The 26,398-nt window shown below is 34.0% G+C and overlaps 1 protein-coding gene across 1 annotated transcript; it reads left to right on the forward strand.

The window, feature by feature from the left end:
- Positions 1 to 2,919: 2,919 nt before the first annotated feature.
- SULT1B1 (sulfotransferase family 1B member 1) lies at positions 2,920 to 23,811 on the forward strand. The gene is made up of 9 exons (XM_081249135.1): positions 2,920 to 3,036; positions 3,126 to 3,253; positions 9,428 to 9,587; positions 9,869 to 9,997; positions 13,871 to 13,968; positions 15,722 to 15,848; positions 16,485 to 16,579; positions 18,497 to 18,677; positions 22,508 to 23,811. The coding sequence occupies exons 3-9, from the start codon at positions 9,440 to 9,442 to the stop codon at positions 22,618 to 22,620; spliced, it is 891 nt and encodes a 296-aa protein (XP_081105261.1). The 5' UTR covers positions 2,920 to 3,036; positions 3,126 to 3,253; positions 9,428 to 9,439; the 3' UTR covers positions 22,621 to 23,811.
- The last annotated feature ends 2,587 nt before the right edge of the window (positions 23,812 to 26,398 follow it).

Below are 26,398 nucleotides of genomic sequence, written 5' to 3' on the forward strand. Positions count from 1 at the left end.
GATCTTTACACTAATCCCTGCTTTCTTATGTAAATGAGCTATGATGACACAAGCAATTTCAATGAAGCAACTCTGACCATTATTTCTATCACAGGAGGGAAAAGACAGCCTTGTCCTCAGGAGTTTACAGACAAGCAAGTAGTTTCAAAAAGGTTAGCTTCTCCTTTGGACTCACATATTCTTAAGAAGGGTAACTGGAAAACTATTATATATGCAGACACCACTGGTAAAAGAAAAATGAAATTTGGAGAACATTGATAAATATTAGGATATGAAATCAGATACTCTTAGATAAGAAACATAAAGTGTCTTTAAAACATAAAAAGAGAACTAGGGAAAGCCTCATAATCTGAGAAAAACTGTCATCACCTTGGCCTTGAGTTATATATCACAAAAACAAAATGTCCAGTTTCAACGTTTTTTCTCACTTTCATTTTTAAACTTCCTCTTTTAAAAATTTAGAACTTTTATTCAGTATTACTAGGTTCACAATTTGAAGATATAATTTTTATAAACATGTAGTTAAAAATAAAGTCCACTGTGGTTATTATAAGCATGCATGGCTAAAATTTAGAAGCCATTTCCTCACAAATGTGTATATAAAAATCACGTACATATTCAGCATTTCTTTGTATTTGCTTTGCATATGCAATTTTTAAAGGATAAGACACACTCCCTGTCTTCAAAGAACTTACCTTCTTATAAGATAAATAATAAAAAACTAAATTTTATTAATATATATCAGGCTATTATGCACAGGTAAATTGCATGCCACAATTCCTGAGAAGAAAATAAATAAAATTAAAATGGCAAATTGGGGAAATATTTGTTCCACTTATGGAAGAAAAATGATTACTGTCCTTAATATATAAAAACCTCTCAAACTTATCAGAATGTAATCATTTTAATAGAAAAAATTAAAAAGAGACTAACAGTAGTTTACCCACCTCTTTTAAAAATCATTAAATGAGAATAGCATAAAAAAGTCAAGCTGTATGTAATTAAAGAAATGCCAACTAAAATAATGAGATGGCAATTTTTGCCTGTAAGATTTTACTGCTCCACAATGGTAAGATTACACCATCTGCCATATCAGGTGTTGGTCATTAGGATTGATTAAAGGTGCACTGATATTCTGCTAATGAGAATTTAAATTGAATGAAGTACATACCTTTGATTTAGCAATTCTGCTTCTAAAAGTTTTTTTCCAAAGTATGAAATATTTTTCTTGATAGCAAAATTCAACATAAAACTGGTATGTATAACATAATACCATTTTGGGGGGACCAATTTGTGTAAAAATATTTAGAATACTCTGCAAATACCCAAATATTAATAGTGTTTTTTCCTGTAGGTGAAATTTAGAATAAATTTAAATCCACACTTTCTGTATCTTCTGGAATTATTTTTCAGTGTAACTATATTACTTTTACAAAGAAAAAAATATTTAAGATTTTGTGTACCTTTAAAGTTTTATCTTTCCCACCTGCCATAAAATAATTTCCTAATTTTTCTTTAACTCCTCATAGAATTTATTTATGTATTTATTTTATTAGACACTCAGTGACACTGAAAGAATTCAAACTTCTTAAATACTTCTGTTTAGACTGGTTGATGTGTACACAGGGCTAATTTTAGGGAAAAAAGAATACATACATTGTGAATCTTTTCTGTCTTTCTTAATCTCTCTTTTAGCTCTATTATTTTGTTCCTTAAGCCCACATGACATGACTTAGAAGTCACAAGCTGTTTTCTGAGCCTGATTCTTTACCTGATATTTATAGGATCTTAGCCAAATCATTTAGAATCTCTGAATCTCAAGGGGAAATTTTGAGCTATCAACAGATTGAGAATTCCTTCAACCAATCAATTTATTTATAAATCAGCAAGGCAAACATAATGCCTTTCTTTTTTTTCCTAGTGTAACGTCCTGGGACATGAGAGATCTGGTGACTAAATAAATGAATAGATAGATAAATGAATGAATGAAGCATAGAATATTAATACATGTTTTAGAACAAGAGTGAATTTTCATTCATGGTTCTCAAAAAATGGTCCTCAAACCAGTAGCATCAGCATCATCTCAGAGTGTTGGAATAGCAAATTTTCAGGCTCCACCCTAGACCAACTGAATCACAAACACTGTGGATTGGGACCCAGTAATCTGTGTTTTGTCATGGTCTCCAAAATGATTCTGAAACACACTAAAATTCAAGAATCTCTGATTTAGGTTGTTTTTCAGTTAGTATATACTAATCAAAGTTTGATGCATTAATTGATAATGGGGTTGCCAGGCAATCCATGCACATCTAAATAGTTTTCCTGAAATTAACACCTTATGCCAAAGTTTGCAAATTGCTTTCCTTGGCATGTGCCATACAAAAGTGTTTATATTGTTTCATGTATGTAGTTAGGTGCCAATACTTAAACGTTGAGCATTTGGACAGCTCACAAAAAGAATCGGGATCTCTAAAAGTGTTGCCCTCTTTTCTGCATGGCAAAGATATGCTCGACATTAACCCCTCCAGCTTCATCACCACTGTATTCTCCTACTAAATTCCTTCTTTGTGTATTTGTGACTTAGAATTAAAAAAAAGAAAAGAAAAGCTGAGAGGTCATAGAAATGATTAGCGTGACAGAAAACAAATGCATTCTGAAACCATCAGCTCGACCCTCTGGATTTCTGCTGCCAAAATTATTTTATCTTCAGTATATGTTTGTATATCCTTGCTCTTTTCATGATATTGGAAACTCATGTTTCGTTCAGATGAAAACACACACACATACAAACAACTTTTCATCATGACCAAAATTATTACAAGACATTCTTATAAGTTGTAGAGAAACAGCAGACTTCCATCCACTGACAGTTCAAGTTCTTTCCCTTTGCATTTCTCTCAAACTCTTTGAAGCCATGTGGGAACCTTTAAATCTAGCTAATCTCTGACTTTGCTTACTTTTGGCCACCGCCCTGATTCATTTCCTTCTCAAGGATTCCTGGCTCTCCCAGCTGTGGAAGCAGCAGGCCCTGTCTCTGTATGTAGTTCAAAATTTTTATATCTTAACTGCCTGTGAAGTCACTGACTACAACATTCGGATCATATCCTTAAACATTTTTTTCCCAGAGACAGGAGTGAGCCTCCCTGAGCGCACCTTGCCCTGCCCTTCAGGACTACCACCAGTACGCAGTGTTCCTTTCAGCAACTGCACCACCGACTGAAAACGAAAACTGAAAAAGGGATTAAATTGTGAGGTAAAGTTTTCTTTTTAAATCTCTTTTCTCTGTTTTGATCTTGCATCCACAGTGCATTGAGCTCCTTGAATGGTTTCCATTTTGAACACATGTTTATCATTGGGATGTTTTTGCATAATTGCAATTTTCCCATGGGAAACTCAGTGTTTCCTGTTATGTTTTGCAGAATCTCAGGCTTTCAGTGATCCCTTTTACTTTTCTGGGTTTAATGGGACTCTTGTGAAACATGCCAGGATTAAGGGTCTTCTCATAAAACTGTAAGCTTCATAAGCAAAAAAGGAGTCCACTCCAAGTTCTCACTTCTCTGCTTCCATCTCCCCTTAACCCCTATGTACACACATGCACATACACACAGATACACACCATGTTAAGGTACGCTCCACAATGCAGAACATATTATTTAATTCATTTATTTCAGTAGCTGGAGTTTGATGTAGACCAAGTAGAACTGTACTTTGTTAGGGTGAAACAAATGGAAGAAATACTTTTTTCCCATTAAAAGAACCATTCACCTTTAGTGTCAGATGACTCAGTTACTTTCTCCTAAAAGGGGCATTGTTTTCCATTTTCCTTTTTTTTCTATTAATTTTTTAAGTCAATTTTAGACATGTTAATTTTTAGCTTATGGATCAACTTAACTAGGAAGATTTGTAGTATCATGTAGACCACATAAAATTTATATAACCACATAAAATTTTTTGTCACTTTCTGGTAAGACTTAAAAGATTTTTAGGAAATGATTTTTATATTTTAAAGTAAATATCACTCATAAACCATAAAGACTTTTAGGAACCGACTTTTATATTTTAAAGTAAGTATCACTCATAAACTCAATAACATTAGTTATCTTATGTCTTTGAGCCCTCTTCCCTGAATCTATCTTCTCATATAATTCTAAGCTCATCATCATCCACTGGTCGTGATGAAGCAATGTTAATTCAAAACTGCTACTCCAACGTTCTTGAATTGGTTACACCCACTTCCCAGATGTGATTAGTATGTATTCACGATCATCTTGTTACTCATATCCATCCTTCTCTGACAACATTTTTGCAGCATGAGGAGTTAAAGCTTTTTGTCAGAGCGAAGTTTGCTTTGTCAAAAACAGTTTCCCTACAATCAGGAACATCTTTGACTCTAGTCAGGCCCATCCATGTAGACATGCAGTATGACCAAGTGAGCAGAGCTGGGGAAACTGAAATCTATTTTTGAGACATACACTCACTTGCTGTGTGTCTGAGCAGACTCTCTGAAACTCTGTTTCCTAATCTCAATCTGTAAAATGAAAGTAAGACTTATTGTCAGGGTGGGTAGTGATTAGAGATAATATATATTAAACACAATCAACACCATTTTCTGGAAAAAACTTAATTCATTTTGATAAATCATTTATATACACCTTATATTGTCAGAGTAGATTAAAAGTGGTTTAAAATCATGCTTCCCAGGGCTTCCCTGGTGGCGCAGTGGTTGAGAGTCCGCCTGCCGATGCAGGGTACACAGGTTCATGCCCCGGTCTGGGAAGATCCCAAATGCCACGGAGTGGCTGGGCCCGTGAACCATGGCCGTTGAGCCTGCGCGTCTGGAGCCTGTGCTCCACAACGGGAGAGGCCACAACAATGAGAGGCCCACATACCGAAAAAAAAAAAAAATCATGCTTCCCAAATTTTCCTATGAGTATAAATTACTTGGGGATTTTATTGAAATATAGGTGTTGATTCTGGACTGGGGCCTGAGATTCTGCATTTCTAACAAGCTCTCAAATGATGACAATAGTGCATGGTGTTTGTACATGGACTGTATTTAAATAGCAATTATGAATCAATTATATAAATATAAAATAATAGTACAAGTTAAATTAAGATGAATAAATAAAGAAATGAAAATGTTAAGATATGAAATGGAGCTGGAATGATGTTATAAATGTATAACATAATGTTAACCCCCTACTGTGTGGGGAAAAATTTTGTCTATATGATTTATAGCAGACACTATGGAAAATAAATGTGTCCTCAATACTCACTTGCTTTCCCATAACAATCTGTATTGTTTAATATGAGTTGGTAAGTGGACTTATAGCCCTCCTAAATTTTATATTCTAGAGCTAAAGAAGAAAAAGAGAGCCTCACTTATTTTCCTCAATTAATTCAGAATATATAAGTGTTCAAATGAGGTCTGGGATTGATATTTACCTTTACATAATCTGGAAAAAACAGTTTGCTAAGAAATTAATAGAATAAAATGTTTCAAGGGAAACTATCTCATTTACTATGTGAAGTAAAAATCTAATATCTGAATATATAATGTTGATTTCTGCCATCACTCATTCTTTATATCCAAACTTGGAAGTTACACTGTCCCCAAGATCTTAGAAGATTCTGGATGGGAAGTGTAGGTCTCATCATTCATTCATTCATTCATTCAGTTATTCAGTTCACTTAATACCTACTTTATTCCAAACACAGTGTTTACATACTCAGTTTCACTTCTTGCCACTTCCTGCTCTGCTGAGTTCTTGACCAAGCACATTATTTGTTCCCTTCTTGAGGCTGCTGATCCACAGTAATTCAGGCTAACGAATTTTTTCTACTAGAAACTGCCTCTGAACTAACAAGGGACCATGAAAGCAGCCAGATATTTTACCAAAAATAAAGGATAATTGAGAAGCATAGAAAGGGCAACAATTTAATATGGAATATTTAATAGAATTCTCCCCAAATGCCCAGTCTACTCAGCTCTCACTGGCATCCTTTTCTTAGGATCTTGCCTGCTGTAAACATGTTTGTGTCTACTCTCTGCTGAGACTCTGCTCTTTCATTAATATACACTTTTCTAAGCTTCTGAGGCCCCAACTCCTTTATTCTATGAGCAGTAATGAAGACGTAAAATTCAAATTATTTTCACTGTATTTCTAGCATAAGATGCCGTATATTTAAAGAAAAATCCATTCTTTAATAACAATTTTTATTGGGAAAACTTAAAGACACACTATTGTTGTAAGTATACCTGTTAATTATAAGATATAGAATATGACATATACTTCATGTCTTATAATGTAAAATGAAAAAATGTTTGTCCAGATTTCTCTCTTCTAGACTTTTTTAAGGGGCTAGAAGTTGAGGGCTAGTAAGGTGTAGAGAAGTTATCTCTAAAACACTAGTCTGTTACACCAACATATTTTTTCTTAATCTAAAGTATAACTTTTTCTATACAAATCAATTTTAAGCATATGAGTTTAAATTACAGCCAGCTTTTATATTAGTGACTTTGTTTGTGGTTCCCGTTACACAAGTTACTAGTGAAAGCTTAATAAGTGCAATCACTTATTTAAAGCACTCTCAAAGAATTTGGAATCACCGAATTACTTACAAAATATTTGCCTGATAAAAAAAATATATGTATCAATCAATTTGTCAATCAGAGGTGTAATTTAGCTTGTTAATTCAAACTCTATTTATCTGTTGTATACATTATCTATTATTATTGATTGACAGATTCTCATAAATAAATGGAAAAATAGATTATGATGGATCCTATAACTTCTACATTCTGCATTTCCTTCTATTTCTGAGATGTTTACATTCCATGGGGGCAGGGAGAGGCTTGTAAAATGAGAAACACATTAGGAAGAACAAGACTACAGTTTCACTTACAAAGTTCAGTGAAAATGAAGTGGAAAAAATAAATAATGAGGAGCTCTATGTGATGGTCAGTTCCATGTGTCAACGTGATTGGCTCACAGGGAGCCCAGATATTTGGTCAAACATTATTCTAGCTGTGTCTGTTAGTGTATTTTGGGGTGAAATTAACATTTGAATTGGTAGACTATGTAAAATAGACTGCCCTCCCTGGTGTGGACAGGCCTCAACCACTCAGCTGAAGGCCTGAATCACATAAAAAGGAGGGCCCTCTGGGAATAAGGGAGAATCCCTCCTGCCTGGCTGTCTTTGAGCTGGGACATTGTTTTTCTTACCTTCACACTTAAACTGAAATATTAGTTCTTCCTGGGTCTCAAGCCCGCTGGCCTTCAGAAGAGAACTACACCATTGGCTATCCTGGTTCTCCAGCCTGGGATAACTGTATATCTTTGGATTTGTCTGCATCCATAATCACGTGAGCCAATTCCTTATAATAAATTCCCTTCCTCTTCTCTCTTTCTCTCTCTCTCTCTCTCTCTCTCTCTCTCTCTCTCTCTCTCTCTCTCTCTCTCTCTCTCTATATATATATATATATATATATATATATATATATATATATATATACACACATATATAATTGATTTGATTTCTCTGGAGAACCCTGACTAATACAGTCTCTCAGGACCCAAAATGTTTTGAATAGCTTAGTGGATCAATAAGGTTCTAATTCAGGGTTAGTATTATTATGATTATTATGATAAGGATAGTTTATTAATTAAAGAAGATACATAGCAATTTTTATATTATATATATATATATATATACACATAAAGAGTTTTACTATACATAATTGGATTAGATAATTTTAGAGGCTGATAGGTCCTAAGATGTGCAGGATGAATTGGCAAGCTGGAGACCCAGAATAGCTGATGATTTAGTACCAGTTTGAGTCTGAATGCCTAAGAACAAGGAGAGCTAATGGTATAGTTCCAGTTCAAAACCTACCAGGCTTCAGACCCAGGAAAAGTCGATGTTTTATTTCCAGCCTGAATGCAGGAAAAAAGCTGATGTTACAGTTCAAAGGCCATCAGCTAGGAAGAATTCTTTCTTACTCAGACTTTTTGTTCTATTCAGGTCTTCAACTCACTGAATGAGGCCAACCCACATTAGGGAAAGCAACCTGCTTTATTTAATACACCCATTTACAGATTAGTCTCATCCCAAAACATCCTCACAGAAACACCCAGAATAATGTTTGACCAAATATCTAGGCATCTCATGGTCCAGGCAAATTGACACATAAAATTAATCATCATAGCTTCTAAGCAAAATCGAGTAACAGAAACTAAATTTGCCCCCTTGTGTGAAACAACCAAAATGAATGATAGTGGATAGGAAACAAACAAACTGAGCCCTACAATTTCCCCAGCTTACTGCCATGAGAGAATTTCTGGGCCACAGCTTCAGGGAGGAAAACCCAGGTACACCACCAGACAGCCAATAAAAAATATCAGGCAGGCAAACTAGCTGAAGAAGGCAACCATAGAGAAAGGAAAAATTAGTTAATGGAAAACAATCTAGAACTCACACAGATGTTAGAGTTAGCAAAAAAAAAAGATATTAAAACAGTCATTATCGCTATATTCAATATGCTCAAAAAGTTGAGACATAAAAAGTAAAATCATTCCCAAAATGATCTTCTAGAGATGAAAACTACGTCTGAGAAAAAATTTCATTGGATGGTATTAACATCAGATTACACATTTCAGAAGAAAATGTTAGTGAACATGAAGAAATATAGCCATAGAAGTTATCCAAACTGAAACACAAAGAGAGAAAAAAATATTTTACAAAATGAATAGAGCTTCAGTGAGCTGTGAACAGCTTTATGTAGCCTGGATTCTCAGAAAAAGAGAGAGAAATAAAAAAAAATTTTTTGGAAGAAATGATGACTGTCAACACAATTCAAATAAGTTCAATAAACGTGAAGCATAGGCACACAACCACAAACACATGAAAATAACCACACCAAGGCACATCATAATTTAGTTGCTCAAAACCAGTGATAAAAAAAAGAGAATCTTAGAAGCTGACAGGGAAAACAAATTTATTATACTCAGAAGAACCAAGGTGAGAAACACAACAGGTTTCCTGTGAGAAAAAAATGAGGTACAACTGGAGTATAACAATGACTGATAGATTTATTTTGCCTTAGGTCCAGATATTTTTTAGCATATTTCTGTGAAGTGGGATTTTTAATTCAAACTAAAATGTGCAGTTCTATTTCTTTCCAAAGCTTCCATTAAAGACCTTTGATCTGCTTGTCACTGAGCCAGCTGCTGCTCTTTCAATCTACAGCTGTACACCCATAAAAATGCCCTTTGTATTTAGATCTCTTGTGCTCAGTGTGTTAAAGGCCAATTTTACTGTCAAGTTGCAGTGTCTTAATAACATTAGTTACTCAGTTTCTCATTTTTATCCTCTTTTTTCTCCATGATTTGATTATTATTAAGTATTCTATTAAGTATTTTTACAGTCTGGAACAAAGATGACTTCCCTAAAAGCTGTCTGGAGAAAAAATCTGAAGCTAGTCCATGGCTGTCCCATCACCTATGCTTTTGCAAACAACTGGGAAAAGATTGAACAGTTCCAAAGCAGGCCAGATGACATCGTGGTAGCCACTTACCCCAAATCAGGTGAGTTTTGTGGCCTGACAAATGCAGGTCTGACTTCAGCTTTTGTTCTCTGAAAATTAGTTTCTCTACAAAATCGTTAACATCCTAAATAAAATTAGTATTCCTAAAAGTCAGTCTAGCCATCTACTTTGAGTATATTAAAATGGACATTTGGGGCATAGAAAGGGAAACTCTGCAGAATTAATTTTCTAAGATAATATATTAAGATGGCAGGCTTCCAACTGGGACGTTTTGTCCCCAGATTCAGGTGAAGTTTATAAAAATGTTGTCTTTTGCCACAGGTACCACTTGGATTAGTGAAATTTTGGACATGGTTCTAAATGATGGAGATGTTGAAAACTGTAAGCGAGATGTTATAACTGTGAAAGTTCCAATGTTAGAAATGGCCCTTCCTGGACTAAGGATTTCAGGTAATTTTAAATCACCCAGAAATTATAATTTTGTAGTAGTATTTACATCACATATTAAATACTGTATTTGTGATGTCCATTCAAGGAAAATTGAGTATATTTGGTAACATAAAATGGAAGTTTTGCAAGCAGTACAGTAAGCAAGGCATACAGAGAAACTTTAGTCCATTGCATGCACATCCAGGTATGCTAATCAAAGATAAAAGAATTTTGTTATAGAAAACAACTAAAAATCTTATTGATAAAAAAAAAATGTTTCTTATCTTTTTTTTTTTTTTTTTTTCCGGTATGCGGGCCTCTCCCGTTGCGGAGCACAGGCTCCGGACGCACAGGCTCAGCGGCCATGGTTCACAGGCCCAGCCACTCTGCGGCATGTGGGATCTTCCCAGACCGGGGCATGAACCTGTGTCCCCTGCATCGGCAGGCGGACTCTCAACCACTGCGCCACCAGGGAAGCCCTGTTTCTTATCTTTTACTGAATTTTGTTGTATAAAATTTGACAGATTAGAACAGTAATGTCTTAATTTAAAACATTGCTGTAATTAATAAATAAGAAGTACCAATGCCTCATAAAATATAAAATTTATTATTAATACAATTCACTTTTCATTGCACAAATATTTACTGAGTGCTTCTAAAGAACTATGCACTGTGCTATGGACTAGATAAAAAATGATCAGTAGGGGCTTCCCTGGTGGCACAGTGGTTAATAATCTGCCTGCCAATGCAGTGGACACGGGTTTGAGCCCTGGCCCGGGAAGATCCCACATGCCGCAGAGCAACTAAACCTGTGCACCACAACTACTGAGCCTGCGCTCTAGAGCCCATGAGCCACAATTACTGAAGCCTGCATGCCTAGAGCCTATGCTCTGCAACAAAAGAAGCCACCGCAATGAGAAGCCCTCACACTGTAACGAAGAGTAGCCCCTGCTCACAGCAACTAGAGAAAGCCTGCACACAGTAACGGAAGACCCAACGCAGCCAATAAATAAATAAATAAATAAATTTATTAATTAAATCTATTTAAAAAATCAGTAAATTAGATGTCCTATCTCCAAGGAGCTTACAATAACATTGTGACATTAAATAAGTAAAGAAACTAGCAATATATGAATATTGTTAGCCTAACATATCCAGAGAATAGGGCTTTACGAAAGGGAACATCAGGAGACTTTACTTTAGATTGGGTAGTTAGGGATATCAGCTCTGAATGGAGACCTAAAGCTTTGCACAATGCTGGAGAAAGCATATTTCAGGAAGATGAAGCATTAGGTGTGGGGGCCTAGATGCAGAAAAGACCTAGGTGTAGTCCAGGGACTAAAAAATCAACCACCACCACCACCAACAACAACAATGAAAGAATGGAAAAGTGAGAGGCAAAACAGTTGGAGACTAGACAGGGACAGATCATGCAGGGCTTGTAATTCTTAAGAAATAATCAGTGAGCTAAGAGAGAATCAGCAGAGTAGGGTATCATGAAAGCAAGTGAGAAGGGTTCAAAAAGCGAGGGCTAGCTTTCAAATGCTGCTAGAAACCTGGGATAAAAAGACAGTACTATGGTGGTGAATGTCTATCAATGTAAACAGCAGAATTCAAATTCTCTCGCCTACTGGAGCTAGTTACTTCCGCAGGCAGAGAAGGACCAGCTGAGAGGGTATCATTCCCTCTGTGTGGTTGCCTGAAGTCAGAGAGCAAATGCTAAAGCTTGAAACTAAAGGATTATTCTGGGACAAGCAACCAAAATGAGCACCGAGTGAGTTAAGACTCCAGAACCATAGAAAAGTATGAAATGAAAAAGTGATAGAATCAAAGTAATCAGGGACAGGGCAGTCAGAGATTACTGGTGAAAGACGGAGGTTGGGGGTGGGACGTGAGTCTGTGTAGCATCACCAGAGAGTGAGTAGGTGAGATTCGGCAGGTAAAGGAGAGTAAACTGACACTCAGATTTCCTCTGCAACCTGAATGTGCATACTTGTGATGTCATTACATATTCCCAACATTCACATTTAAGTATGTAAAGGGTTCATTTAAAGGACCTCATGTGGCAAAACAATCACAAGACAGAAGAGGTTGAGAAATCTTTCAGTGAAGTTAAGAGATGGAAGAGGAAGAACAGATAGTGAAAACTTTATAAAAGAGACACATAAAATTTCACGTCATGGACATTGAGGTAGAGTGAGTTGTGGAAGATTATGATTTCTCATTTCTGTATGCTGGATAAAGTGGCTGCCGCTACCAGGTCAGTAGAAACATAATGAATTAGCTGGTGGAATTTTACAGGTGTATAATTAATAGTTCCAGATAAAATCCAGGATACCCAATTAAATTTGAAAATCAGAAGATACCTCTTTTATTTAGTATATTTCAAATATTGCAGGGGAATACTTACAGATATCTGTTGTTTATGTGAAGTTCAAATTTAACTGGGATTCTTGCATCTTTATTTCCTAAGTCTGTCAACCCTATCTGCATTGATATTAAGGGGTTCTTCTTGATACCACCCTGTGCTATGAACTGTTCTCTACAGAATATTCACTGGTGAACATAACAAGCTATGCTTCTGCTCTTATGGAATCTCCATTCCAGTGTACATTTGGGAATGAGGATGGGAAGAGGCATGGAAGCTGACAATAAACAAATAAATAAGCATAAACTGTGAGACAAAATATGTGCTGTATAGAACATTTAAAAAGGATGATTTATTAGAAACGGAGTGGCTTTTTAACGTATGTAGTTAATTTTGTGAACAATTGAAGCATAGGATTGCTTTGAATGTGTAAGTCATACAATTTGGGGCAGGTGTGCCTTTGTGTGCAAAATATGGGAAGATGATATATATATAGGTTTAACAGGTAATCTAGAAGTTAGACTGGGTGTAAGTTATATTGTGAAATATGTGCAGGACTTTAAGATTGACTGGATGTGAAACCTGAAGGAGGAGACAAGAATAATTGAGATTTTAGGGACTGACAATTCTATATGGGATGGCATCATTAACAGATAAATCTGGGAAGTGATAAAGGTCACTGAGTCCATTAAAAAATCATAAATTAAGGGTAATCCCAGCTCTTCCTGGTCTATGTCAGAAATTCTCTGAGTATGCCTTTACCCCAAAAGTGCCCTCAGACTGGCCAAGTCACTTATAGATTGATCTAGGCCCCTTGGCTCTTCCTAGCTCTTCATGTAGAAAATAAATGGATATTTTCTGTCACAAGGAAGTTCATATAACCCTTAACCAAAGACTTAACTTGAAACTAAGTTCTATTACTTATTAGTTGTATGTCTTTAGAAACTTCAGCCAGCACCTAAAAATTGCACAAAAATTTCATTTTTTATATGTGTAGTATATATATATATATATATATATATATATGACACATAAAGGAAATAATGAAAATGCAGGTACAACAAGTGATGCTCTACAAAGATATCATCTATACTACAATAGCTGCTGCATAGCAATAGCCAATATGAGAATTACCAGTTATCAATATCTCTGACATACAGGAAACATTTTTGTAATAATGCAAAGGCATGATAAAACTCCAAATTGCTAAGGTTGGTATTATTACTTGTCATTTTGGAGGTGGTTAAAATTAAGCCTAGAGACTCTGTGATACTTTCAGATGTTTCATGATGAGTAAGTGAAAAAGTTAGGATTTGAACCCAAAGAGGCTAACCGCAGAACCCAATCTCTTAACAATTAGAAAATATTGGCTCTTAGAATCCAGATAAATGATGCTTGACATTGGTTCAAAATTTAGCAGCATTATATACTGGTCAAAAATATTTTGAAAAGTTGGTTAAGAAAATCCGGAAATGCAGGCTCTTTGGAGACTCTAGTATCTCCATAACCAAACTAAATTTCCCTAGGTATAGAACAATTAGAGAAGAATCCATCGCCCCGGCTTGTGAAGACACATCTACCAATTGATCTCATTCCTAAGTCTTTCTGGGAAAACAACTGCAAGGTATACTCTAAACCACAAGTAAATTTTTGCGACTTTTAACCCTTTTTCACTCACATAGTAAGTAAAGTAATTGCTCAAATGTTTTGTTTATCTGTTACCATGAGAAGTGAGCTACATTTAAAAAAGTGTTTCTATTAAAAGAATACGTTTTAGCCTAAACATACATGCTCAAGTTTTCCAAAGTTTTGCAGCAACAAAATCCTTATCTCAGCACAATATTGCTACTATTATTTCTCAGCTGTCTTATATAGTTTGGCCTTCCCTGAAAACTCAGCATAAGGATATCATTTCTTATTCAATAGTTTGGTAAAATTCTTCAGTGAGACATTTGAGCCTGGATATTTGCTTTGGGGAAACTTTTAAATTTAAAACTCATTTTTTTTTTCAAAAATTGTGAAGCTATTCAGATTGTCTATCTGGCTTTTGCTAGTTTGTGGTATGTGAGGAATTCTAAGTTGTTGAGTTTTGTAATGAAATGTTGTTAATAATATTCCCATTTTATTCTTTCTTTTAACAGGCTTTTTTTTTTTACAGCAATTTATCTATTTTAAAGCAAATTTATTTTGACAGAAAATTGAGAGGAAGTTAAAGAGGTTTTCCTTATATCCCTTGATCCCACATATCCATAGACGCCCCATCATCAATATCTCTGACCTCTCACCAGAGCGATACATTTGTTACAATTGTTGAACCTACATGGACACATCATTACCTTCCAAAGTCCATAATTTACCTTAGAGTTCACTATTGGTGTTGTACATTCCATGGGTTTGGACAAATGTATGACGACATGTATATACCATTATAGTACCATACAGTGAAGTTTCACTGCCCTATAAATCCTCTGTGCTCCACATATTCATTTCCTCCCCCTAACCCTGGCAACCACTGATCTTCTTATTGCCTCCATAGTTTTGCCTTTTCCAGTATGTCATATTGTTAGAATCATACATATGTAGCCTTTTCAGATTGTATTCTTTCACTTAGTAATATGCCTTTAATATTCTTCCATGTCTTTTCATGGCTTGATAGCTCATTTCTTGTTAGTAATGAATAATAGTCTATTGACTGGAGGTACCAGAGTTTATTTATCCAGTAATCTACTGAAGGACATTATGGTTGTTTCCAAATTTTGGCAATTATGAACAAAGCTAGTATAAACATCCATTTGCAGGTTTTTGTGTGAACTTCACTTTTCAACTCCTTTGGGTAAATACCAAGTAATGTAATTTCTGGATCATATGGTAAAAGTATATTTTGTTTTGAAAGAAACAAGTGTCTTACGAAGTAGCAGTATCATTTTGCATCCCCACCAGCAATGAATGAGAGTCCCTGTTGTTCCACACCCTCACCAGGATTTAGTGTTGTCACTTTTCTAGATTTTGGCCATTCTAAAAAGTATAGAGTTGTGTCTCATTGTTTTAATTTGCATTTCCCTGGTGAAGTAAGATGTTTGGTATCTTTTCACACTCATTTTTCTTTTAATAGCTTCAAGGTTTGCTGTGATATTCCCTGTTTTTTATTGATACTAGTAATTTGTGTCTTCTCTATTTATTTTGTCAGTCTTGTTAGATGTTTATCAATTTTGTTGATTTTTTTAAAAGATCCAGCTTTTTGTTTCATTAATTTTCTTAATATTTTCCTGTTTTTAATTTCATGGATTTCAAATCTGTTGGTTTACATGCCTACTATATGTTACTTTTTTTCTTAAATAAAATATCATTATTTGATTTTTTTCATTCTCCCCCTGCAGATGATTTACCTGGCTCGAAATGCCAAGGATGTTGCAGTCTCATTTTACCATTTTGACTTAATGAATAATTTACAACCTCTTCCGGGAACCTGGGGAGAATATCTAGAGAAATTCTTGACTGGAAATGGTAGGATGGCCTTGGCTAAAAATTAATGTCATTTTTTAATTATTTTAAATAATAATATTAACCATTATAAGTATGAATTTTCCTTTCAAAACACTTATTTTTCCAAATCAGTAACAAGTACATTCAAATACCATTTAAAAATTAAATCAAATACATCTAATATTTTACTATGACATTCAATATATAAACCTTGTATTAAACATTGGCTTAATGAAACTATTCTTGAATCTCTTTTTAGTTGCTAAAAACCCATTCTCAGTTCCTGCTCAGAATAGAAATTGTTTAACTTGCCCAAATCATTAGTTAAATCTGTTACAGATATATTTATAGTACTTAGTAAATAATTGATTGAGTACTTCATAAAAGAATAGTTTTCTTCTGTGTGAGGCTAAGTATAACCTATTAGAGGTCAATGTATTTTCATTTGAAATACATCTTTTGTACTTAATATTTTTAAAAATCTGATTATACACCCATAAATGGCTGAAGGTATATAATTGTTTAAATTGGCTTTACAGTCTCAGTTCCTTTGAGTACTAAATTCCACAAAATGTTTGTACACTTTGACTTATTGGTCACAAACAAATCTTTGATTTGATGAATGTTTATGGAAATAGACTGTTTCTCTGGTTTTAGTGGCCTTCGGCTCCTGGTTTAATCATGTTAAAAGCTGGTGGAAGAAAAAGGAAGAACACCCAATACTTTTCTTATTCTATGAAGATATGAAAGAGGTAAAATGGTAGAAATGCATCCTAGATAATTCTTCAGCTACATCCTGGGGTAAAAGGATTATTATATTTTTTCAACTTAATCTATGGAGTCCAAAATGACATGACTGCTTTACCTATTTTCCATGCCTGCTTACCCAAATCTTGTTAAGGTCATTAATGACACTAACTGAAATCAATGACATTTTTATCCTCTTATCCTTTTAAACATTGTGTTTCTTTTGAGCACCTTTTCTTATCAAACTTCTCTCCTACGTTTAATTGGTTATCACACTGTCATGGTTTTCCTATGAATCTCTATCATTTAGTCATTTTTCTTTTTGAACTCTTTGCTATAGTTTGATGATCACGTCCAAGCCCACTGTTGCCAAAACTATTTATGTGCTAATGACCCACCAAAAACTCCATTTTAACTTCTACCCTGAATTCAAACCCATGTTTTTATTAAAACAACCCTCAAATTTAACATGTTCAAAACTAAGCTCATCTTGCTTCTCTCTCTCCAACAGGTAATCATTTTCCTTTATTCTCTCTTTTGGTTAATGATGTTTGGTTGTTCATTCAGTGTTCAAAGCTTGAAAGTAAATTGTCCTCACTGGCTTTCATGTAGCTGATATGGTTCCACTATATCCTGAACATCCCATTGTTTCACATGCTCTAACTATTATATCTTTCAAATGTGTACTTCTCCTTTACATCAGCTCGGTGCTTTGTGACCACCTAGAGGGGTGGGATAGGGAGGGTGGGAAGGAGAAGCAAGAGGGAGGGGATATGGGGATATATGTATACATATAGCTGATTCACTTTGTTATACAGCAGAAACTAACACACTATTGGAAAGCAATTATATTCCAATAAAGATGTTAAAAAAAAGACAACAAACTGAGATTGCAAAAAAAAAAAAATACACATGAACACACATTCACCACAGACACACACACACACATACATAAAAACACAGAGAGTTAATAAGACATATTATTAAATGCTGTTGCTTCCCTATTACATAACAGATACAGTCCAAATCCTTCAGCAGGATATCCAAGGATGTTCTCAATTTTACCCCAATTCATCTTTCTTGATTCATAGCCTCTCCCACTCCTGTAAACAACTCAGCTCTAACTGCAACCACTTTCCTTTTTTTTCTCCCTTGAACACACTGTTAGAACTTATACCTCCAAGAATTTTAACTATTTTCTCTACTGGGAATTCACTCTCCTACTGCTCAGGAGACTGCATCTTGGTAAACTCTGACTCATCTTTCTAAACTCAGCTTAGATGTTACCCCCTCAAAATCTTTCTAGATATATCTATGTAGATTTTAACTTAGCTTCCTAAAAAGTTATAAATATTGTTTATGTCATTAGAATCTGAAAAAAAAAATGATTTCTTCCTCAGATTTTTTTCTTCTTATTCTCAAAGACCAATGAATAATTTAGGTCTTGATATCTTTGCAACTTCATTGGAGTTTATTTTTAATAATTTACATCCAAGCAAGATTTTGTCAGTATTTACACTTTAAAAAAATACCTGAAGTTTTCCCTGAATTTATTATTTTTGTTTTTAAATATTATTATTAAGAAAAAGAAAGCAATTTTGATGAAGAACAGAAAAATGAAGGCAGAAAGAATAAAGATACTGGGTCCCTAAAACATTCACATTTCAAATCTGATTACAAATTGAGCTTAAAATCGTTGCTATAATCTTTTTCTCTAAATACTGTTAATATTTAGGCCAAGATTTATTCTTATTGTACTTTGAATGAAAACTAAAAATGTAAGATTTAGAACAAACAAAATATTCTATTCTACTATTACTAAACATAAATTATTGATTTTTTCATTTTTAAGATTTTTTCACATTATGCTAATGAGTTATTTTTTACCATTTTCTTGAATATGTCTCTTTACCCACTGATAGAATCCAAAGAAAGAAATCAAGAAGATTGTGAGGTTTCTAGAGAAGAACCTGAATGATGAGATCTTGGATAAGATCATCCATCATACATCCTTTGAAATGATGAAGGACAACCCTCTGGTGAATTATACACATCTACCAAGTACAGTGATGGATCACAGTATATCCTCTTTTATGCGCAAAGGTTAATATTTTGCTGAGTTTAATTTTCCTTTTTGCTTTCTTATGAATTACTCTGAAGTGAGGATTAGCTTTGTAATCTCTACCAAGTTACTTAGCCAATTTTGGCATCAATTTCTTCATCTGTAAAATAAGGACACTAAAAATACCTACCACAAAAGTCGCTGAATTAGGTTAGAAATTATTAAAGGAAATAATGCATGTAAACACATTATTAAAATACCTTGAGTACTTGATACATATTTCTCCTTCTATTTACTACCCTGCTAAAAGGGAGTGGTTTTGTCAATTCTGATGTGAGTCATTCCAAATTTTTTATTACTAAATCTTAAATCTTTGTTTAAATTGTCATAGGCCTTCTTCTTCTCCCCAGTAATAAACTAATGTCACTCAATACAGTACCATCTTCTTTAAAAACCCCTTATCATTTAGAAAGCAGTGGTCATTTTGTTAAGAAGGATTCACCAAGAGTAATGACATTTTTTTACCATATGGGAAGTTTTTGCTCCCTAAAAATACTGTCTGAATTATATGAAAACATAGACTCTAAAGTTAACTTAAAAAGATGACAATAGAGAAATATGGCATTCACTGTCAAAATACAGCTCTATTTCCATTAAAGCAAATACTGTATATTATGGTTTATTGTACATGGCTTTTGTCAAAAATGTGTTATTAATGATAAAAATAATGCATTTAACAAATTATTAACTAAAATTTGAGAAGTTATCCAACTAGTCTTGCCACCTTTCTTTTCAATGTCCTTTACTGGATTAGAAAGGAAAAGATAAAATTTCAGTTGGTGTGCCGGGAAGTAAACACAACCCTAGGAATATATAGTGCATATGAACATGTGGATCAAAACCCTCAATTTTGAAATAGTTATATGATTACAGATATTTCTAACACAGTTTTCTCTGTACCTTCGTGTAGTCCTATGCTAAAAACACTAAATTATGTTTTTATTTTAATTTTCAAAAACACTGCACTTAAAAAATAAGCTGTGGTATAAGAGGGCAAGGCAAATTTTTCATTGTAAATGGTGCATTACAAGTTTGAACAAAGAAGACTGATACATGCACAACACACACACAACACACACACACACACGTTTTTCTTGTGGAAGAAACAGAGGCAAAAAACCTCTTTAATTAAACAAGGCAAATTTTCATTATGCCAGATTATTGAATGTAACTTCCAGGAGAGTTTTATCCCCAGTCATATGGAAATTGATACTATCTAATGATATCTCATTAGGGTATAAAGATAGATGAGATAAGCTCAGTATCTGAATTCCATGATTTCGCCAACTTCAAAGGAAAAGGGTATATGAGAGAGACAGTCTTTATATCCCCTCTGGGAGTAGTGAAGAACATAACCTTTGTGGTCAGATTGCTCTGGGGTTTATCGAGGCTATGCCACTCACTGAACCTTTGACTTTGCATATATTAATAAATCTGCCAAAGTTTCAGTTACATCACTGACAAAATGAAGAAAAGAATAACACCTATAGCACAAGTTTTGGGGGAGGATTTTGGTAAAAGATATATAAGCATTTACTATATTTTTTCTGACCAAAAGTGATATACACAAAATTAGCAAGTCGTATTACTCTAATATGTTCTAATCTAATAGTTCAAGAGGCATCTATTCATTTATTCATTCATGCATTCAATAACACTTAAAGAATACTCTTTATTCATTAGTTAATATTTATGAAAAGCTCTTCATGAACACCTATATACAGCTCATATTCTCTAGAATATAAATGACATGTACATCTTCCTCAAGAAGCTCATAATGTAATACAAGAGGCATGCATGTAATGAATATTGAAAAGGGCTCAAAAGTGAAGAATGAACAAAGGGCCAAGCATAGTTTGGCCTTCAGTCTTGAAGGAGTCCATGCTGGATAAATCAAGGTCAAAATTTAGTCACACACACACAAAAAAAAAAAAAAAAAAAAAAATTTAGTCACACAATAGTAACGATGTTATGGAGAGGATAGATAATGTCCAATGTTTATGCCTATGTCCCAAACAGCAACAAAACAAAAAACCCTGAGATTTGGCAAGAATTTATTTTATCAAAAAAAAAATTTATACTTCCCTCACTCTTGTGAAGCAAATGTGTTTGTGTATATAGTATTTATACTCAAAATAGAAGATTATTAGACTACTTTTATATATGACTCTTTATTGTTTAAATCTGCACTTTCTCTTTTCAGTGGCATCTTTGGAGGTGTACTATCCCAGATATGCACTACTCTCACATACATTCCAAAGAACTATTATTTGGTGAAAACAGAATAAAGTAAAATAACCAGGGAAACAACCTTGTCTATGGGGATGTTTTTCATTAAAAGGATTTTAAATCTTCATGAAGCAATAATGGATTAATAAGGCTTGAAATTCAATACAATTATATTTAATATTAAATAAATTGGCAAAATTAATGTTTTCCTCCAAACACATTAACAGTACATTAAAAATTTATTAATTCTTCAAATATATATTTTTAAGCATCCAGTATAAAAGATTAAATGTAAATTTATATCACAACAGTTTCACCTTTGTAAAAATGGTTCAGAGATTTTATGTGTTTGATTTTAATGCTATTCTTCTCCTCTAAAATTAAAATAAGATATGTCTAGTGAATTCAGGAAACACAAATATCATCCAAATATCATAACATCCTCATTTATTACTTTTGTGAAATAATACTTATCAGCTTTCTGTTTCATTGTTTGATTGTGCTCATGACCAGTCCTTTGTACAGTTTCCAAAGGTAACTCATGAAATAGAATACTCCCTGATCATTGATCCAGTGACCAGTGGTAACCCCATGACCTAGGACAATTAGAAACACTAAAATAATTTATTTTAGGAAACTATTGTACAGCCCATAAATTTAGACAAGAAAATTAACCTTTCTTATATATTTTTAAAAGCCAGACTCTGCACCTTATTTTTGAGAAAGGAGGCAAGAATATACAATGGAGAAAATACAGCCTCTTCAATAAGAGGTGCTGGGAAAACTGGACAGCTACATGTAAAAGAAGGAAATTAGAACACTTCCTAACACCATACACAAAATAAACTCAAAATGGATTAAAGACCTAAATGTAAAGCCAGACAATGTAAAACTCTTAGAGGAAAACATAGGCAGAACACTCTATGAAATCAATCACAGCAAGATCCTTTTTGATCCACCTCCTAGAGAAATGGAAATAAAAACAAAAATAAACAAATGGGACCTAATGAAACTTAAAAGCTTTTGCACAGCAAAGGAAATCATAAACAAAATGAAAAGACAACCCTCAGAATGGGAGATAATATTTGCAAACAAAGCAACTGACAAAGGATTAATCTCCAAAATTTACAAGCAGCTCAATATCAAAAAAAACAAACAACCCAATCCAAAAATGGGCAGAAAACCTAAATAGACATTTCTTCAAAGAAGATATACAGATTGCCAACAAACACATGAAAGGATGCTCAACATCACTAATCATTAGAGAAATGCAAATCAAAACTACAATGAGGTATCACCTCACACCAGTCAGAATGGCCATCATCAAAAAATCTACAAACAATAAATTCTGGAGAGGGTTTGGAGAAAAGGAAACCCTCTTGTACTTGGTGGGAATGTAAATTGATACAGCCACTATGGAGAACAGTATGGAGATTCCTTAAAAAACTAAAAATAGAACTACCATAAAACCCAACAATCCCACTACTGGGATTACAAATCTTTTCTTTTGGTATACATTAGCTTTTCCTTCATAATGAAAATATTTTATTCATTCATATGTTTTCTTATTTGTAATTTTTAGGGATTACAGGTGACTGGAAGAATTACTTCACTGTTGCCCAAAATGAGAAATTTGATGCCATTTATAAGAAGGAAATGTCTGAAACTGAACTTCATTTCCGCACACAGATTTAAAGAGCCTAAACTGAAATTTTGAAGAGAGAAGTCTGACCTGCAGTGCGTTGAAACAGGGGCAGTTATGACTTGATTTTGGCAATTGAATGGTTTTATAAAGGGAAAAAATGTGTTTTTAAAACTTTGATTCTTCAGTGTTGTTAATCAAGTCCCCACTCACTGAGTTTCCAAGTTCCCTAAAATTAGGACAAACTGTTACCTTTTTGTAGGCTATTCCTGCCTTTTCCTAGACCAGTACTGACAAGAAAGTTTCCTACTCAATCTCTATATATTGTGGTTTAAAATGAAGTTCTACTCCCTACTAACCTAACCCAAGAAATGCTGCTTTAACACTGACACTATATTTCCTAGCTCTGCCCCAATTTCCCTTTCCTAAAAACTTGACCCAGGACGCTCTCTTCCATTGCTGTCTTCTGGGTTTCATGCTGTTCCCTGAGTCATAGCTCATCTTGTAATGCCTCTTTTGGAATTATACAGTTCATGTCCTAGATAGTATGGTTCAGATTTTGGAAATGTTATTTCCATACCTAATTTCTGTTTATCAAAATTTCTAATTTCTGAGTATGTAATTTTCGAGTCTCTAAAGGTGAAAGATCATCATTAGTCTCCCTAAGGCTCTCCCCTGGGAACAGGAGCTTTGGTCTGAGAGTCTGGACTGAGGGCTGGAACCTGTTTCCTATGGAGAGTCCTTCCAAAATTCAACAACTTCTTCTGAATTCCTGAGAATTTCTTATTGTCATGATATGGTTACCATTTGGGAACTTTGGATTCTTCATCTTGTGTCTGAACAGATGTGTATCCTTTAACACCAATTTCAATACCCCAGATATAATCACATCTACTGCTAAAACTTTCCCAATCTGGTGCCTACAAGAGACTCTCTAGGCTGAATCTCCACCTACACCCTCCAGACCCAATGTCCCTTCTACCTACTTTTCCACACTTAGGTCTATCTGCTGGTCTCTTTGATAGATGTTTCTTTGAATCATAAGTCTTTAAGTAAATGTTCGTAATTTCTAAGGTAACTTTTACAGGAAATGTCTCATTTAATGAGATACATTAGCATTCTTTTATTTTTAATTGACGCATAGTTGATTAACAATATTATATTAGCTTCAGGTGTGCAACATAATGAGTCAATTTTTTATAGACTGTACTACAAAGTTATTACAAAATAAAGACTATATTTCTCTGTGCTGTACAATATATCCTCATTGCTTATTTATTTTACACATAGTAGTTTGCATAGTTTAATCACATACCACTATTTTGTCCCTCCCTACTTCCCTCTTCCCACTGGTAACCACTAATTTATTCTCTATATCTCTGAATCTGTTTCTGTTATGTTATATTCGTTTGTTTTATTTTTTGGATTCCACTCATAAGGATCAGGTAGAGTATGTGTCTTTCTCTGTCCAACTGATTTCACTAAGCATAATACCCGCTAAGTATATTTACATTATTGCAAATGTCAGAATTTCATTCTGCCTATGTTAGGCTGTGTTATCTATTGCTATTTCCACATGACGAAGATTAACTATTCTTGTTTTTCAAGTAACTGCCAGAGAGGTAATTTAGAGAGAGAGACAGATAGATAATGACACTCCTTTTGTACCAATTGGATTCATATTTGAAAATGCAAAAAAATAAACAAATAAAACTTAAACTCAGTGGTTTAATATAATTTGAAAGGAAGAAGGAAGTTAAGTGAATTATACAACTCAACATTGGGCCTTTAGCCAAATGTACACTGTGTTTCAAAATAAAAGAAATGGGTAACTTTTCCAAGTACAGCTTGCCCAGTGTGTGAACTATTCATTAGCTTAAACAATTGGTGTAGATTCAGTTACATTGAGAACATTTTTGCTCATTTCCTGGGTAATTATTCCTTCTATTGTGTAAGAGCTAAATTTCTAAGTAGATTAGTATGTGTGAAAACTGTACTCTCCCATTGTTTTGCTTGAATTGTTCTTAATGACATACTTTGGGGTCTTAGGCTTGAAGCACATTGGACCTCTGCAAAGAATCCAAAACACAAGGAAAGTAAACCAGAAAAAGACAAAAATATATAATAAATAGATATAAAGTAAAATCTTTTCATAGCTGCCTACTGGTTCAGGCATAGTATTTGAGTGGTCCAAAATTCTATCCCAATATCTGAATTTTCCACCACCAGCATGAGTTTACTTTTTTGGAAGTATAATAGACACACAGAAGTGTACAAATCTTAAGTATCCAGATAAATTTTCCCAAGTAAACATAGCTGGGTAACCATATCCATATCTCAAGAAACAGAATAATATCAACATACAAGAGCTTTCCCCTCTCTTGAACCCCCTTCCAGTCAATATTTCCCACACTGAAAATCACAATCCTGATTTACAAAATCATAGATTTGATTTGTTTCTTTTTGAAATTTATATTAATGGAATGATACAGGTGGTCTCTTTAACTTTCTGACTTTTTTCACTCAACATTATAATTGGGAGATTTACCCATGCTGCAACAGTTGTATTTTTTTATCTCTATATAGTACTCCATTGTTGAAATATACCAATATTTATTTGCTTTTGATGGGCATTTGAAGACTTTCCTGTTTGTTTTTTACAAATATTTCTGCTATGAGCATTCTAGTTCATATTTTTGATATATATATATACATATTTTCAATGCATTTTCCTTGAGTTCAACCTAAGGGTTAAATTGCTAGATAATATGATATGCACAGGTTTAAGACATACCACCAAAGAGTTTTCTAAATTAGTTGTGCTGATTAATAACTACACTAACAGTGCATGAGAGTTTTAGTCCCATATTCTCCCCATCACTTAGTATTTTATGTAATTTCATTTTAGCCACCTTAGTAAGTTGTGTTATGCTGTGGTTCTAATTTATATTTCCCTGTTGATTAATGGAGTTGAGTAAATTTTCATGTTACTTTTTCATTTTAACATCCTTTTTTGTGAAGTGCCTTTTCAAATTTTTTGCTTGTGCTGTCTTTTTAAAAATTGATTTGAAAGATATATGTGTCTTTGTGTATATGTGTGTGTGTTTATACATATGTATGTATATGTATATAAGTGTACAGTATATACATTCTGTAAGTCCTTTTTGTATTATCTGTATTTCAAATATCTTCCCTGATTCTGTGACTTGAGTTTTGGTCACTTAATGGTGTCTTTTGATATTATTGGTACAATTTATCATTTTTCCTTTATAGTGAGCATTTATATCTTATACAAGAATTATTTGCTTACTATCAGGTCATTCCAGTGTTCTAGTTTTTTCTAAAATATTTATTGCTTACCTTTCACATACAAATCTGCAATCTGTTTTTATTGTAAGGCTCTAGATATTTTTCCCCCAATAGAGATACCCAGTTGACTCAGTACAATTTAAAGTTGACCCTTGAACAACATGGGCTTTAACTGTATGGGTCCACTTATACATGGATTTTTTTTTTCGATAACTGTAGGCAGTTCTACACAAACCATGGTTGGTTGAATCCACGGATTAATGACTGGGTATAGAGGGCTGACTATGGGACTTCAGCATCCACTGATTTTGGTATCCACTGTGGGTCCTGGAACAAATCTCCCTTGGATACCAAAGGATGACTGAATTAAAAAGACCGATCTTTCTTCACTGTACTGAAGCCAACTTTGTTATAAATCAGTGTCTCATATATATGTGGGTCAGTTTCTGGACTCTATTTTATTCCATAGGTTTATTTTTTTTATTCTTTTACCAGCACCACACTGTTTTAATTAATATAGCT

The sequence above is a fragment of the Mesoplodon bidens genome (genome assembly GCF_964165515.1).
Source record: "Mesoplodon bidens genome assembly, chromosome: 1".
Taxonomy (NCBI): Eukaryota; Metazoa; Chordata; class Mammalia; order Artiodactyla; family Ziphiidae; genus Mesoplodon; species Mesoplodon bidens.